This window comes from Actinia tenebrosa, unplaced genomic scaffold (genome assembly GCF_029948245.1).
Source record: "Actinia tenebrosa isolate PJP-AT-01 unplaced genomic scaffold, QUT_ActTen_1.0 PGA_scaffold7__59_contigs__length_16204524, whole genome shotgun sequence".
NCBI lineage: Eukaryota > Metazoa > Cnidaria > Anthozoa > Actiniaria > Actiniidae > Actinia > Actinia tenebrosa.
In genome coordinates this window covers 8,760,965-8,778,524 of record NW_028292584.1, presented here as the reverse complement: position 1 = coordinate 8,778,524, position 17,560 = coordinate 8,760,965, and the positions used below count along the sequence as shown (strand labels likewise).

General features: G+C 38.3%; 1 protein-coding gene across 1 annotated transcript; it reads right to left on the bottom strand.

Annotated features, from left to right (window-relative positions):
* Window positions 1-730: 730 nt before the first annotated feature.
* LOC116286757 (glycogen [starch] synthase) lies at window positions 731-16,890 on the bottom strand. Its single transcript, XM_031693331.2, has 20 exons — window positions 16,743-16,890; window positions 15,526-15,707; window positions 14,561-14,599; window positions 13,652-13,804; window positions 12,409-12,594; window positions 11,630-11,644; window positions 10,406-10,535; window positions 10,023-10,062; window positions 9,415-9,492; window positions 9,168-9,218; window positions 8,460-8,529; window positions 7,796-7,902; window positions 6,988-7,047; window positions 6,698-6,776; window positions 6,145-6,258; window positions 5,614-5,740; window positions 5,023-5,180; window positions 3,994-4,095; window positions 3,757-3,837; window positions 731-2,842 (listed from the first exon to the last, which is right to left on the bottom strand). The coding sequence occupies exons 1-20, from the start codon at window positions 16,828-16,830 to the stop codon at window positions 2,720-2,722; spliced, it is 1,983 nt and encodes a 660-aa protein (XP_031549191.2). The 5' UTR covers window positions 16,831-16,890; the 3' UTR covers window positions 731-2,719.
* Between the last annotated feature and the right edge of the window lie 670 nt (window positions 16,891-17,560).

Below are 17,560 nucleotides of genomic sequence, written 5' to 3'. Positions count from 1 at the left end.
ACCTCTCGTAATCGACCATCCTCAGTGTCACGTAAAGGTGGTCGCTTACAGATGTTCTCTTATAAACCTCTCGTAATCGACCATCCTTAGTGTCATGTAAAGATGGTCGCTTAGAGGTGTTCTCTTATAAACCTCTCGTAATCGACCATCCTTAGTGTCATGTAAAGATGGTCGCTTAGAGGTGTTCTCTTATAAACCTCTCGTAATCGACCATCCTTGGTGTCATGTAAAGGTGGTCGCTTACAGATATTCTCTTATAAACCTCTCGTAATCGACCATCCTTGTGTCATGTAAAGGTGGTCGCTTACAGATATTCTCTTATAAACCTCTCGTAATCGACCATCCTTGTGTCATGTAAAGGTGGTCGCTTAGAGGTCTTCTCTTATAAACCTCTCGTAATCGACCATCCTTGTGTCATGTAAAGGTGGTCGCTTACAGGTCTTCTCTTATAAACCTCTCGTAATCGACCATCCTCAGTGTCATATTAAGGTGGTCGCTTACAGATATTCTCTTATAAACCTCTCGTAATCGACCATCCTTAGTGTCATGTAAAGGTGGTCGCTTAGAGGTGTTCTCTTATAAACCTCTCGTAATCGACCATCCTTAGTGTCATGTAAAGGTGGTCGCTTAGAGGTGTTCTCTTATAAACCTCTCGTAATCGACCATCCTTAGTGTCATGTTAAGGTGGTTCTTATTAAAAAACTCTCCATCCATCAACGAATGTTGAAAATTTCGGAAATTATAATTAGAAAATTTATTAATATGTATTTTATTATTACAGAAGTTAATCACTGCCAAAAATAAACTGATAAATACAAATATGAATTGATAGATAAAATTGAAAAAAACCCATACAATAAAATAAAGAAATAAAATATCCAAACAACCCTATTATATATGGACCGTCTTAGCCATGTTGGTGTACAAAACGAGAGAAGCAAACGAGAAATCTTTGGTTAGCGGTACTCCAACATGACGGTGATGATGTCACATGCTAACCAAGAATAGAGGCATGGCAGCCATGTTGGTGTACATAACAAGAGAAACTAACGAGAAATCTTTGGTTAATGGTACACTAACATGGCAGTGATAATGTCACATGCTAACCAAGAATAGAGGCATGGCAGCCATGTTGGTGTACATAACAAGAGAAGATAACGAGAAATCGTTGGTTAACGATACATCAACATGGCGGTGATGATGTCACATGATAAACAAGAATAGAGGCATGGCAGACATGTTGGTGTACATAACAAGAGAAGATAATGAGAAATCTTTGGTTAACGGTACACCAACATGGCGGTGATGATGTCACATGCTAACCAAGAATAGAGGCATGGCAGCCATGTTGGTGTACATAACAAGAGAAGCTAACGAGAAATCTTTGGTTAACGGTACACCAACATGGTGGTGATAATGTCACATGCTAACCAAGAATAGAGGCATGGCAGCCATGTTGGTGTACATAACAAGAGAAGCTAACGAGAAATCTTTGGTTAACGGTGCACCAACATTGCAGTGATGATGTCACATGCTAAACAAGAATAGAGGCATGGCAGACATGTTGGTGTACATAAGAGAAGCTAACGAGAAATCTTTGGTTAACGGTGCACCAACATGGCGGTGATGATGTCACATGCTAACCAAGAATAGAGGCATGGCAGCCATGTTGGTGTACATAACAAGAGAAGATAACGAGAAATCTTTGGTTTACGGTACACCAACTTGGTAATGATGCAAAGAATGAGATAATATTTTTCGGAGAGTAGCTTTTACATGGGAATTCATTTTCCCCCTAATACTATCCCTTACCAATTGTATTTTTAATATGTTTATCAAAGTATTATTAAACTCGACTAAAACTAATAATTAATAATGTTACCTAATCAATTGCTGGACTAGTCATACTCGTTCGAGGAAAAACTGGTAACGAACGTGTGGTGCACAGGATTATGGGAAGAAATAGGGGGACACAGTGAGAAGGTGAAGTTTTTTATTTTATCTCCTAACGAAATTTCACGAGGTCATTACCAGTCATACCTCCAACTTCCAAAAGGCGAGGACTCTTAGCTTATAGTCATTCTGGTACCCAGTCTCTTCTCATGTTAATATCTTGTGAATGGCGCCTGCTTGGACAGACCATTTCAATAAGGAAGATTTCATTTTCAGACTAAATTATTACACTGCTTTAGAGGAAGGGCGATTATTTTCCTACTAGTAAAGGATGGTTGGCTTTTTCATGGCTGCCATCACGTGATGGTGCAAAGCCTCTATTTATGCATCTGGGAGTTCCTTTTTTTAAAATCCCGCGGGAATCCCTCCAGGCAGATGTGCATTAAATGGTCGCACTTGCAATATACGACACTATCCATTCCACCCCTCTCCCCTAATTCCAAAAATTATACTCCCTTAGAAACGCTGCTGAACAAACAGCACGAGGGCTCAGAGAAATTAAATTGACTTTTCATGTTCTAGCAGACATTAGAGATACACTCTATTGCCTTCAAAAAAGTGTTGCATTTGGAACAGTTTCTATACTTATTCTACACTTATTGTATTGACCCAAATGCTTCGACTTAAAACAACTGTTTGAAGACAATAGATCGTAACTCTGATATCTGCTACTACGCATGCACAACTAAACTGCTGACCATAAAATAACTAACCGCTGACTCACTCCATATTTTGTATATAATTGACTCCTAATAAATTGTAAACCTTAATTTTCGTACAGGCGATACTGTTGGTCTTCTTCTGTCTCTGACTCTGATCCTGAACCAGCTTCTGAGGGGGCGGGGGAGGGGGGTTCAGAGCCTGGTCTGGGGTAGGTGAATTGACAACGCTGGGAACAAAGACATACAAATATTAATAAAGAAGCACTGTGGTAAGGTAACGGTGTCTGTAGATGCTTTAGGCACACTTGGGATATATTAAGGAAAGCAAAGAGTCTGAGTGTGGATCGTTTCAGAGGTCTAAATAACATGATCTTATAAGGGTGCGTTGGATAATGATAATGATGGCGATGATGATGGTGATGATGATGGTGATGATGATGATGATGCTGCTGCTGATGATAATTATGTGGATGGCGATGATGATGATGATGAAGATGGTGGTGACGAAGGCAATGATGATGATGATGGTGATGATAATGATCTTGGTAATGATGATGACGGTGATGATGATGATGATGCTGCTGATGATAATTATGTGGATGGCGATGATGATGATGATGAAGATGGTGGTGACGAAGGCAATGATGATGATGATGGTGATGATAATGATCTTGGTAATGATGATGATGGTGATGATGATGATGATGCTGTTGATGATGATAATTATGTGGATGGCGATGATGATGATGATGAAGATGGTGGTGACGAAGGCAATGATGGTGATGATGGTGATGATAATGATCTTGGTAATGATGATGATGGTAATGGGGATAATGACAATGATAATGATGGTAATGGTGACGATGATGATGATGATGGTAATGATGATGGTGATAATGGGGATAATGACAATGATAATGATGATGGTAATGGTGACTATGATGATGATGATGATGGTGATAACGGTTATGATGATACTTGTGATAACGATGTTGTGTAGTGATGATGATAATGACATTCTTTGCGACAATGTTGTGGTAATGAAGACGCCTTCGATAATAACGAATCCAGACGAATGCATGGCATCAAGCTTATGTGTCCTGAACAAGATTCAAGTACCAGTTCGGGTATGGTTACTTACAAGCTCGTCAAACAACCTTGGCTTGCGGTATTTGTCAGGATTGAGACGATGAAGGCTAAGAAGACGGGCACGAGCATAATACTGGAATAGAAAAAACGTGAAACAGGGATAAAAGAAAAAAAAATTAATGAAATTAAGGGAGGGAGGGAGGAAGGACAGACAATTCATAGAAAAATACAAAACAAATCATATTTGCACCTCTATCCACTCACCTTATTTGCACCTCTATCCACTCACCTTAAACAGACTTTTCCAGTCAAGCAGTTCACTTAACCTTTCGGTTCGATTTCGTTGAATAATTCTTTGTCTTCGTGTGAGGCTGCAAAAGCTGACCATATACTACGACAAAATATAAAAACAGATTTTTAAAATATCGTATCTTTCGTTTTGTTTGACATGGCTTTTCCCCAGATCAAATCCATTTTTTGAATCAGTTTTAGTTGTCCACACATAAAATCAGAGGCTCTCTCGCTGCAGTGCTGCTCCGGCCGCGAGCTTTTTGGACACTGGAGTGAGAGCACCCAGTGCAGTGCGTGTAAAAACAACTTTGAACGCAATACATCTGAACGTATTACGTACATTCTTTTTCATGGGTTGATATATTACAGGGTATATTTCGTATGACACCAGTGACGCTAATAACAGTGTGTGGAATTACTGCTGAGCAAACGGTAACGCACGGCACGGTGCGGAATTGATTACATCATTTGGACCAATCACAGAACATGAGATCATTGATCAGCCAATAGAAATGCCCGGAAATGGTACCGTCACGGTTACCGCACAACACGGAACTGATCACATTCTTTGAACCAATCACAGAGCATGAGATCACTGATCAGCCAATAGAAATGCCCGGAAATGGTTCCGTCACGGTAACCGCACAACACGGAACTGATCACATTCTTTGAACCAATCACAGAGCATGAGATCACTGATCAACCAATAAAAATGCCCGGAAATGCTACCGTCACGGTAACCGCACAACACGGAACTGATCACATTCTTCGAACCAATCACAGAGCATGAGATCACTGATCAGCCAATAGAAATGCCCGGAAATGGTACCGCAACGGTTACCTTACCGCAAGGAACTGATTACAATCTTTGAACCAATCACAGTGGGCGAGGTAACGGTTCAGCCAATTAAAATGTTCAGACACGGTACCGTGACGGTCACGGTGCGGCACGTCCGTATCTTCAGTTTTTCACCGTTATACATAAACTATTCTATCAGATCAGCTGAGTGTTATCTCTCATACTCACGTTGAATAGCTCTTGAATGGACTCTTCAGCTGATTTGAACCTCCTATCTACGATATAGATCCCGTATGAGGTTGGGTCCGTCACATTCTCGGCCATGAAGCGACCAAAACCAGACAGGTTGGTCGTTACGGACGGGATCCCCATCACTGTGCACTCGGCTAAAATATAATAGGACTGTAGTTAAACTCCAACTAAGCATTCCAAGGTTGAGGTAAAAATTGGGTCGAGTTAGCAGTGCTTTGAAGGCTGTGCATCAACTGAGCTACGCCTAGCCCAGTCTCCCCTGTCGCTCGGCCATATTTTGAAATCTTCCTATTTTCGCACTTTTGACCGCTCGAGAAAAAAAAAAAAAAAAAAAAAAAAAAAAAAAAAAAAAAAAAAAAAGAAAAAGAAGCGTCAGAATCAAAAAATTCTTTCGACACGTTTCTTAGAATAGCTTATATTTCGATATAAAAAAGTAAAAAAATAAGGCTCATAAGCACTTAAAATATGAGTCGCTCTAACAAGGTTTTACAGTAGTAGTTTTTAAGACCGTACATTCAAGGAGGAGGGGGTGGGGGGGGGGGGTGGATTGAAGGTGGGGCCACCTACCAGGGGTATAGCCCCATGGCTCATAATACGAAGGGAAGACACCCATATGGCACCCACGAACGAATTCACTGTAGTCCATGGCCAACAGAGGGTTGATGTTGGACAGAAACTCTGGGTGGAAGACAACCTGTAAAACAATAAAATCACTCACGATTGGACGGTGTAGCAATTGGTCACCACACAGGGAACCCATGATTGGTCAATGCTTCACTACCACAGGGAACCCACTTTGGAAAGAAACAATCAATACTCTAGTCTCGAGTTCTCTGTTGCTCAGGGCTCGATTTTGTGAAGAATGTTCCTGTGTTCCAGTGAAGGTGAGTGGAATTTCAAAGTGTTTGTATTGTTGAAGTTGTGCATTCTTTACTTTACGGTTGGTATTTGTGAATATTTAGACACTGATACGAGGCTTAGCCTGAGCAAATGAGTCTAATCAAGGAACACAGCAGTATTTACGAAACAAAAAGGTCTATAATGTCACATAAAAACCAATCCTGTTTACCACAGGAAACCCAGTTATGAATAACTTGCCTTGACTCGTTCGTGAGGTCCATTAAAGAGCTGGGTTCTTCTGATGTGGCAAAGAATAGGATCCACAGAACTATCATTGACATTGTGGGTCACCACAGGTGGTAGACTGGGACGCTATAATACAAGAGAATTTGCTATAGTATTTAACATGGTAGGGGGGTGGATCGGTAAATGGATGGATGGATGGATGGATGGATAGATGGATGGATGGAGGGATGGAGGGATGGAGGGATGGACGGATGGATGGATGGATGGATGGATGGATGGAGGGATGGATGGATGGATGGACAGAGGGAGAGAAGGAAGGATGGAGGGGGGGAGGGAGGGAGGAGGGAGGAGGGAGGGATGGATGAATGAAAATAGGAATAGTGACTGACAGATTAACAGACTAAAACAAGTAAAAAAGTAAACAAAAAAATCAACAAGTAAACAAGTTGAGGAATGAACAAATTACAGATTGACTGAAGGTGTGAATGAAATGCGCATAAACAAATAAATAAATAAATGAATAAATAAATAAATTAGGGAGGCAGGGAGGGACATAACTATGTACCTGTGCACCAAGAACACATCTCTTTAGTCTGACGATATCATCAGGAGTCAAGAGCTCATTCCCCGTAGGTACTACACCTCTGAGAAAAAGACAACAACGAATGCACACAGTCAGCCTAAAGTAAGGCAACAGTCAAGCCTACGTGGCAAGACGCATAACTATGGTCAGTAAAGGAAATTACAGACAGGTAAAACCTTTGCATAGTTTTTATCAACAGTAATCTTAAGCTTTGCCATAATGAGTATATAAGAAGTCATAAGAAAATGGTACACAAACAAGAAAGGCCTTACTTGACACAGGACTCGTATATTCTCTTGCTAATCTTGTCTTGGATCTCAGTTACTGTCTCTCTATAACAAACCAAAATTAATGGTTAATAGACCCCTTTTTATTGATACCCTGAAACAGTGTCTGTGCTGATCTAAGTACAACACTACTGACTCACAGATCAAAATTGCAACAAACCAAAGTCAATGGTTAATAGACCCCTTTTTATTGATATCCTGAAAGAGCCTCTGTGCTGATCTAAGTAAAACACTGCTATGAGATAATACCAATATGAGTGGCATTTTTGGTTGAAAAAATCTAATTGTGTGTAATAAATAAATATCTATATCAAACTCATTAATAATTCATAAGGAAAACACAACAGAAATCACAACCGTGTAAATCTGATACAAAACTGTGTTTATTTGCATAAACTTTAAGTTGGATTTTCTTGGCCAAATTCACTTTAATTTTGAAAATTTTAGTGAAACACAAAGGAACTAACCTAGACGTTTGATAAGTCATATATAGTATTCGTGTCCGTGTTGTATCAGATATACAACACGGCCACTCATACTGTATATATTACATATCAACCAAAGAATTAAATTAAGAGGAATTTTAGAATTTTAAGATTTCTTTCTTTGTGAGCCCCTCCCCCCCCCTTGGTGAGCCTTTGCTCTTCGGGTAAACTAAAAAATGTATGCATGTCTTAATAAAAATGAATATAAATAAAAGAATTCTTAATGAAAATTCATATCCTCACTATGACTGTCCATGAGTCAAGAAATGAACTGCTTTGGGCAAATGAATTAGAAGATTGTAACTTACTTGAGTTGCTTGGTAACAGCCTGTCCTCGAAGAGAATCCACATTGAAGTTACTAGTAGAAGTAGGGAATATCATGAAGGCCACAACAGTCATGTCTGAGCCTGTAGACTGATGAGAAAATAGAGTGAAGACATTAAACCGTGAAATGAAAAATACTAGTCAACGTGTAATAGAAAAATAGACACAAAAGGAGACAATGAAATTAAGGTCTTCTAATGCGTATTGGCTGTGTTTACGCAGTACTGGATGAATGTTTAAACAATTGTACATTTAGGGGTTCTGTTCACATGGACCTGAGCTATCCGAACGAAAATTTGTATGGCTGGATCAGGTTCTGTGTACTTATTTAAATGCATTTATGGCATCCAGGTGTAATAGATAAATAAATGGTGTATAAAATGAATCTCTGATAACGAAAAAAAGGATTGCATCAAATTTTGTTTTTATACATCATGTTTATACAGAGAAACGTTTTATTGAACATTGCAATGTAAAATTTGTTTACAGCAATATTTATATTCCCTAAAAACATTCAGGGGGAATAAAAGCAATAAGAGTGGAAGGTTTGAAGAAGAATAAAAGTGGGAAGCGCAAAATGGAAAGAAAAGATCAATATTTTCTTCCTCTTCTGATAATCTTTCTCACAGCAGATATTATTTGTTTACCTTCAAGTGATGGTTGAGTCTTGCTAAAGCTTCGATGAATAAGTCTGCTCCCTTGTTGAAGTACTCATACCTTTAAGACATTTAAAAACCAAGTTACATGTGTTATTTACTTCACTTTCTTCTGGGAACAAAATGCAAAGGAATGCAAGTTTAAAAATGAAGAAATCAAAAACGTGTGCACATATATACTGTGTCCAGTTAGAAATTGGCAAAACATGAAAGAAGTGTTCTAAGGAGAAGCATGACATGTAGGAGTGCTTCTCAACACTTCTCTAGTGTTCTGCCAATCCCCAATTACCTTATAATTGTACACAGCAGGGCCGTAACTAAGGGGGGAGCACTGGGTGCACGTGCGACCCCCCATAAAAGGTTAAGGTCCGTTCATCCATCTCCTTTTTTTTTTTGCACATGCATTCCCCCCCAACCCTCTAAAAGCTTAAGGTCCGCTCATCAACCTTTTTTTTTTTTGGTTCTGCTTTCTTTTGGTAACCTTTTACTCTTTGATTTTATTAGATGTGCACCCTCCCTGTAAAATTTATGGTTACAGCCTTGCACAGCAGAACAAGCATTTTTGTTAATTTTAAAATACAAATCAAAATCTGTTATTTTGGATATATGTGATAAAATAGAAAGTGCCCACTGTGCTGTGTGCTCTAATAAAGCACATCCCCCCAACCAATCAGAAAGCAAGCAATAAACACTGTTTACCTCCCAGCGGCAAAGAAATATAATGTCTTATCCAAATCAAAGTCAAAGTGCCTGGAAAATAGGTAAAATAAACAATATGTATTAATATTTAGTATGTTCATCTGCTGGTAGTATGTAATGATTTTTTCTGGAGCTGGACAATCTTTAGAGAGAATGTTGACATGCTATTGGTTGATGCATACAACATTCAAAAGACCTCAGAGTTGGTGACCTATTTTGCTCAGTACTTGAAATAAGTTTGACTCACCCATAAAAATGGCCTCTGACAAAGTCACTGATTTTGTCTTTGGACTTGGCATGAAGATTCTGAAACTCATGCAATGCACTGAAACAAAGAATCAATAGGAATATAATATTATCATCATTGTCCTCTGATCAAAGTCAGGGTATGGCTAATATAGATCTCTTCAGCTTGGGGTAATGTTTTCCCATTTCAGACCACCTGTCATTCCCTTGAGAATAAGATTCTTTGTTTGAGCTGTATCCATATTCATGTGTCTTCTCATGTGCAACCAAGTGCAAACCTTAAACAAAGAAATGATACTCTAGGGAATGACACGTGGTCTGAAATGGGAAAACATTATGTCAGAGCCGAAGAGGTCTATTCACAGGTCTATAGAATTGGAATTTAGCTTGTTAGGGTTTCTGGATCTCAGGTTCAGTTTTATCACTCTTTATTCAAGGGGTTTTCTTCAAGTTTTCTGGTTTTCATCCCTCCATTGAACACAACAAGCTGGATCCAATTCCAACTGGATCTGTGAGTTAGCTGAGCCCTGACTTTGTTCCTTCTAGAACTGGTTGCTTCAGTGTTTGATGGAAAAATGGTTTGGTTACTATATGAGGCTGATAACTTACATGTACTTTACGACATTCAGTCCATTTGGCAGGACAAGATCTAAGAACAAAGAAAGGAAACTGAGCTTTAGATATTTTCTGGTACTTCACACTCTGCTAATAGACCATTAATTTTGTAAAGGCCTTTGAAGAACTGGGGTTCGTATTCAAGACAGTGGCAGATCCAAGGGAGGGGTGCAGGGGGTGCACACCCCTCCCTGGTTCAACTCTGTACCCCTACTTCGAAGATAACCAATGCAAAATAATGTTTTTTTCCTTAGATTCTTAGGGGTGCACCCCTCCCTGGGTTAACTTTGTGCAGTGCACCCCTTCCTGAACAAATTCCTGGAACCGCCCCTGCAAGAGGATACAGATATCAGCTAGAATGCCTCCATAATACTTGCCTGCTTTTCTCTTCAATAAGTGCTCTGCTTCATCGGCAGTTATACGTGATACAGTAGTAAAAACATGAGCTAAGTGTGTTGCAGCTCTCTCTAAACAATAACGATGGTAGATGTTCCTGTCACCGGCCTCCTGTAAAGAAGCATTTTTTCCCAATTTAGTAAACATTCATTATTTCACTTTACTTTCAACTGTTTTTTCCCTTTCATTTTTTACTTCATTACGCATTAAAACGTGATATGAGGTCACACACATCATAACACTGTCATTCGCATCTAGCCGTCGACAGCAGACCATGTTCTAACTGGCTCCGAAAACTTGTATGTTTAATGGCTAAAACATCAACATAGTTGTAGTTTGTTTCGAAATCGACAAACATTGATGTTTAGCAAAAATACATACAGGTTTCAGGAGCCAGTTAGAAAACATTTGATGTCTGGTGTTTTTGTAGATGCAAATGACTATGTATCCCCTGCTGAGGAAATCAGTCATGGGTACAGATTGGGTGGCATCGTACAGCTGTAGCTTTATTATACAGCTATTTCAAAAATGTTGGATGCCGAATACTGCACACTGAATAAAGCATTCCAAGACTAAAGTGCATTGTGGGTCATAGTGACATTGTCTAAAGTAGGATTAATAATAATTATTTATTCTATTTTAAGGTTTAAGGTTTCAAGGTTTTCAAGGTTTTTTTATTTCCCAGAATGAGAATTTTATACTTTACATCACTATTTTTAAAAAATTAACTGGGAGGAGCAGAAGAAAAACAACCCAAAAGGGTTAAGAGAATATTTCTGCACCTTGAAACTATATAATACTTTCAAAGAAGGGGGAAAGAGGCAAAACTAAAATAGATTCAATACACATAAAAAGTTATATACAATAAAGTGAAGTTTGAACTAAATTAAAGTAGGAAATAAAGTTAAATTGAAGCAAAACCTAAATAGAATCAAAATTCTAAAGCAACAGATGTTTTTAAGCTTATTTTTAAAGACTTTATGTGTTGAACTGGTTTTTATATTATGTGGTTTTTTAGTGAATTCCATCTGAAACAATGTACTAACTACATGTAGAGAGTTAATTGCTACATATTTATTTTTTATTTCCAATTAACAAGACCCACAATGCCCTTTGGTCTTGGAATGCACTATTCAGTAGGCAGCATTCAGTAGTCAACTTTGTGAAATAATAGCTGTATTAGATAAATAGCTAAATGCACATACCTTGTCTACATCAAACTGCCATCAAAGATGAAAAAGAGAATGAAAGAAAAGTTAGAAAGTGAAAATAAAGAAAAATAATCTTCAGTGTATAGTTCTATGAACTGTGTATATCTATTCATTTATAATGGTTTGGGTCATCTTTAAACTTGTACACTCCACTCCCCACCCCATTCCCCACCCCATTCCTAACCCAACTCCATTCTCCACCCCACTCCCCACCCCATTCCCCACCCCACTCCATTCTCCACCCCACTCCCCACAGTTGTGGGCAATCACACTTTGTACAACCTCAGACAATAATCTAGTTTGGAAGTCCCAAATTTTTCCAGTGCCTTCGACACTCCTCTCTCCCACTACACATAGAAGGAACTCATGGATTGAACTGGCATTCATCATGTTGGTATTTGTAGGGGAAAGACAACTAGAAAACCCAGAGAAAAACTCTCAAATCAAGGCTGAGAGACCTAATGAACTCTGCTCATGTATGATGCCAAGGCCAGCAATCAAACCTGAGACCCCAGAGGTGAGACAAGTAGCGCACTACTACTTTATAATACCATCCTTGGTTCAATCCTTTATCAATGAATTAGAAATGGCTGTAGCTGTGATGCCGAGGCCAGCAATCAAACCTGAGACCCCAGAGGTGAGACAAGCAGTACACTACTACCTCATAATACCACCTTGGTTCAATCCCTTATCAATGACTTGGAAATGGCTGTAGCTTGCCCTGTGATCAATAAAATTGAAATTGAAATTGAAGGTAATAATTTAGTTCTTACCCTCTCCAGGTTGTTATAGAAGTCGACATTAGCGGCACACAAGTACCTCCCCAGAAGGGTGGCATGGGTAGTAAACACTGTTGCCACATTCACTTTGAGTGTGCGTAGCATCATAAGCCCCACCCCTGTTTGCCACTCATGGAAATGTGCAACTACTGGGATGTTCTGGTCGTAGCGCGAACGAAACTGAAAAGAATAGAATACACCAATATAAATGATCTTTATATTTGACATTATAGTTTCATAATTAATACTACAACTACCAAAATCAGTTCAGTTAATTATAGCACCAACTGTCTTACTATTCTCATGAGATAATACGAATTTGAATATAAAAAAAATTTGCAAAGCAGTGGCGAATCCAGGGGAGGGGTGCAGAGGGTGCGCACCCCTCCCTGGTTCGACTTTGTGCCCCTACTTCAAAGATTTAACCAAGACATAATTATGTTTTTTCCCTTTGATTCTAAGGGATGCACCCTTCCCTGGGTTAACTATGTGCGCTGCACCCCTCCCTGAACAAATTTCTGGGTCCGCCGTCCATTACAATAGACCATTTTCTCAAGGTTGCATGCGAGCGCATCCAACTTCACGGGCCACAAAACTGAATAATGCAAATTCAGTAAAATTGACAAGACAGTTTTATATTTAAAGAGGAGAATAAACGATTTTATGAATTCTTATTGAAAAAAAAATTCATAGCAATGCTTGATAATACTAGTGTTCTGGTATCGTAGACCCTAAAGTTCATTAAATTTGGATGTGCACACAACCTTGAGAAAATGGTCTATTGATGCAGAATGAAATTTTAAAAAGCTGTGGATATTAGATGGGCCAGGATGCCAAAATGATGACACAAGGGAGTTTTCAACTTTTCACAATTTTCTGTGCTTGTGCCATTATCCTTGGCATTGCTATTCTCTCTAGGACATGGAAAAGCACCAACTGATGTTCTAGAGAGGATTGCAATGCCAAGCACGATAATGCATGCATGCGCATGAAAAAACGTTTCGAAAACGTGCTCCTGTTATCGTTTTGCCGTCTCGGCCCTGGATATTTGGAGATGATTAAGGTTCTCAATAAGTTATTAGGGTATCAAAGTATAACTATAAGGCCGGCGACAACTGTGGTTCCAATCTGAGCTCGCACTCAAGAGAATGCACGAGAAGACAAACCTTGTCACCAGAAATGGTATTGGTGCTTCTTGATCTTTTTTATACCTAAATTGCAAGGTTTTTTTGCTTACCTCTGATATAAACTGTGCCACTAAATAGCCCAGTACTAAAGCGTCATTGCTCTCTGTATCGGCATCTGGGAGGCCAATGTGAACAGCTTCCCAGAATTCACTTTTCCACTTATTGAGTTTATGGTAAACGGAGCCAATATCAAACAAGACAACCTAGATGAAACAAATTACATCAATTATCTTTGAAATTAAATGTCTATTTAGCAATGACTTCATTGTAAAATCTGTTACTAAAATTATGAATATTTATGAAGGAAAATAAGAAAGATCACAACTGTGAGGAGGTTTATAATTTCATAATCCTGATACAAAATATTGTTTTCAAGAAACATAACTAAGTTCTTCCAAATTTCAATGCAAAATGAAATTATTAGTATTAATTAGTATGATCTTGAGTACAATTCATAATTTATAGGCATGAGTGATGTTTTAAGAGTTTTCAAAATTGGAGAACTTTCAGTTTGAGAACTTTCAAAACATCAGAGTATCTATAAATTCTGAATTGTACGAGAAGATCGTGCAATTTTTTGTTTATAATACACTAAACAAAATTGAGCAACTTAATTGGGATTCTACAGAGTCCAATTTGGGATTTAATTGTACTTCTCTTTTCCAATCAGAATCGAGTAATTTTGTCGAGTGTATTATAAAAATCATAATTTCAATCATGTCGTCGTATTAGATCTACAATCAGCTTTTTTGGTAAATCTGATATACAACAGCCAATGATGTCGTAGAAATGACTTTTTGACACACCTATATACTACTCTAACCATAAAATTATATATCCCAACAGAAACTAGTACATGTATATTGATTGATGCCTACAAGGTTTTTATCGACTTAATAAAGATGATGATGATGATGATGACATATGCTGTCAACATAAGAGAATGCCTCAACACTCACCTTTGGATAGCCCTCAATAAGCCATCTTCCAAAATATACCTACAAGGTCAAGGCAAGGAAATATTAAAGACCCATCGCTAGACAGCAGGGAAAAATATATAATTTAATTAACTTAGGCCTTTTTGAGTTTGATAAACAGTTTGCATTGTGGTCTAGCTTAAGCCCCGTTTACACTGACAATTTTTACGGTGATTTTTGCTGCAATTTTTGTGGCATTTTCGGAAATGTGAAATCTTTTGTCTCACATCCTTCAAAAGAGACATTCGTCTAGGGAAAATCTTGGTATCCTGGAAAAAAACTTTACAAGTAAATTCTTTACCATTATTTATTATGGACAAAATAAAAAATATATCGCAGCAAAAATTGCCGCAAAAATCATTAGGGTAAATGTGGCTTTAGGTAGAAGCAACACATACTGTGCAATGAAAGAAAATTGTTGAACAATAGATTTTTGTTTTCAAGCTAGACCATGATGCACCATATTTACTATCTCACAACACCATATAAGGCATGAGGAACAAAAGATGTAAGTACCCAAGCTTGACCACAATGTATCATGTTCACTATCTCACAACACCATATAAGGCATGATGAACAAAAGATGTTAGTACCCAAGCTAGACCACAATGCACCATGTTCATTCTCACAACACCATATAAGATATGATGAACAGAAGACGTTTGTACCCAAGCTAGACCACAATGCACCATGTTCAGTATCTCACAACACCATGTAAGATATGATTTAAAAAAAGATGTTAGTACCCAACCTAGACCACAATGCACCATGTTCACTATCTCACAACACCATGTAAATATGATTTTAAAAATGTTAGTATCCAACCTAGACCACAATGCACCATGTTCACTATCAAAAGGCATGGATTGCATGTCCCAAAGGATTGCTATGCATTGTATATTTCTGCATATATGTACTTATATACACTATTATACACTATTATGTACCTTGACTCCCTTGCCGCGCACGGCTTGTAATGCACCCATCATACTTTCAGATTCTGGCTCCATCATTTCAACTTCCATCGTACACTGCTTGTCATTATAGATTCCCATCATGCAATAGAGGTCGCCAACTGCCTCAACGGTCGTACCTGCTTTAGATCTGATGACTGTATAGATGCCACCAACTAGAGAGATAATGCATTATTTATTGAATGAGATTAATGGTTGTTTTTAATAGACCTAATCCACTGTTTTCCCTTTTCAGACCACGTGTCATTCCCTAGAGTATTATTTTTTGTTTAAAAGTTGCACATGAGAAGACACATGAATATCAGGGGCGGATCCAGGGGAGGGGTGCAGGGGGTGCGCACCCCTCCCTGGTTCCACTTTGTGCCCCTACTTCAAAGATAGCCAATACTGTTTTTTCCCTTTGATTTTAAGGGGTGCACCCCTCCCTGGGTTAACTTTTGTGACCAGCAATCCTCCCTGAACAAAATCCTGGATCCATCCCTGGATATAGATATATAACTCAAACAAAGAATCTAATGAACTGGGCAAAACATTATGCCCAAGTGGATTTGGTCTATTATGAAGACCAAAGCCGTGCTATTTGCTGAAGCCTTAGACAAAGCACATAACAAAAAAGCCAAGGTCTTGACTATATTTATTTTACAATTCTTCGTTTGCAATAGAGGTCATAGCCACCATGTTGGAAGAATTTGACAAAAGATTTTTCAATGAATTCTTTTGTTTTATCTTCCAACATGGCGGACATCCCTTTTGTTATTGTGCTCTCTTGGGATTGATTGCAAACCAAGAATATCATTTTTTTCATTTCAGACCATGTGTCATGGGAGAATAGGCACTGGCAGGATATCTAAAGGCATGTAAATTTGTGTAACCGAATATCTACAGGACTCTTTGTTACTTAGAGAAGCCAAGCCAAGCTTATTATTTTTATTGTTACAAAGTGATCATAAGTCTGCAAACATAAGCAAGTAAATACTACCTCAAAACCTCGAAAATAAACTATAACATCATAAATAAGTTGCATCACTATGCTTTTCGAGACCTTTAAGGTTTAAGTGCTTTAATAATTAATCATAAGAGGACAACAATTTCAATCAGTGGGATTAGTTCAACGTAAACATACACCTCACAAATGGTTGAAGGACGTTGCAAAAAAACAATCATAAAAATCAATATATTTAACTTTTTACCTTTATTGGCCACTTCCCAAGAGACCTCGAAGGTGAAATACTTAGGATCATCTTCATCTGGTGTGTATTCCTCGTGTAAGAAGCTCATTTTTGCTGCTCTTTTTTCCGTCTTTTTGGACGAAGTAGTTTCGGTTCTGCACACACTGCCCCTTGAGCCCGCGTCAGCATGGTCAGAGGTATACGTATGCTAATTAGCTAGTGCTTTCTCTCGCTCCAGAGTCACCTTCCTCCGTAAAAGTCAACACGTGATTTGAAAATTAATGTAATGTAAATATTGAAGGTAGTGGTAGTGCGTGTGGAGCCTACCTCATGGGGATTGATTGTTGTAAAATGTTTTTTTTTATTCTTCTTACTGCTATCCCTTCTTTCTTACTTCCTTTCTTTCCTCCTTCCTTCCTTCCTTCATTTCATTCCCTTCCTTCCCTTCTTCTTTTTTAAGGAATTCGAATTCCCAAGAAAGAAAACGCAAAATAAAAATAAGCTATATGCAACCATTCTAATGTCATTTTCGTTGCGAGGACACGAAAAGAAGTTAAGGTGGTATTTGACGGGAGCTCTAGTAACGTTTTAATTAGCGCAGATTTCGCATGATTGGCAAACTGTACATTCATTTAATTGGAAACTGTACACTCTCATTTTATTATTATTGTTATTTGTAAGGAGAGGAAGGCTTCAAAAAAACGAAACATTCATTTGTGCGCTCAATCTTAGATATATGAATTTTACTTCAATTTAGTACATACTTAACACATCATTTATAGACAAGAGTAAGATTGAATTCGGTAAAACATTGGCCATTTTATCCCACTGTTCAACAT

Bases quoted from the DNA above. Each gene is read 5' to 3' on its own strand.
- LOC116286757 (XM_031693331.2), bottom strand. From the start codon at position 16,830: ATGAGCTTCTTACACGAGGAATACACACCAGATGAAGATGATCCTAAG. The intron at 7,048-7,795 runs GTAAGTTACAAT...GGTTTGTTATAG, and splicing joins GCTGTTACCAAGCAACTCAA to AGAGACAGTAACTGAGATCC. The intron at 2,843-3,756 runs GTAAGTAACCAT...CTTTGTTCCCAG, and splicing joins CAAGGTTGTTTGACGAGCTT to CGTTGTCAATTCACCTACCC.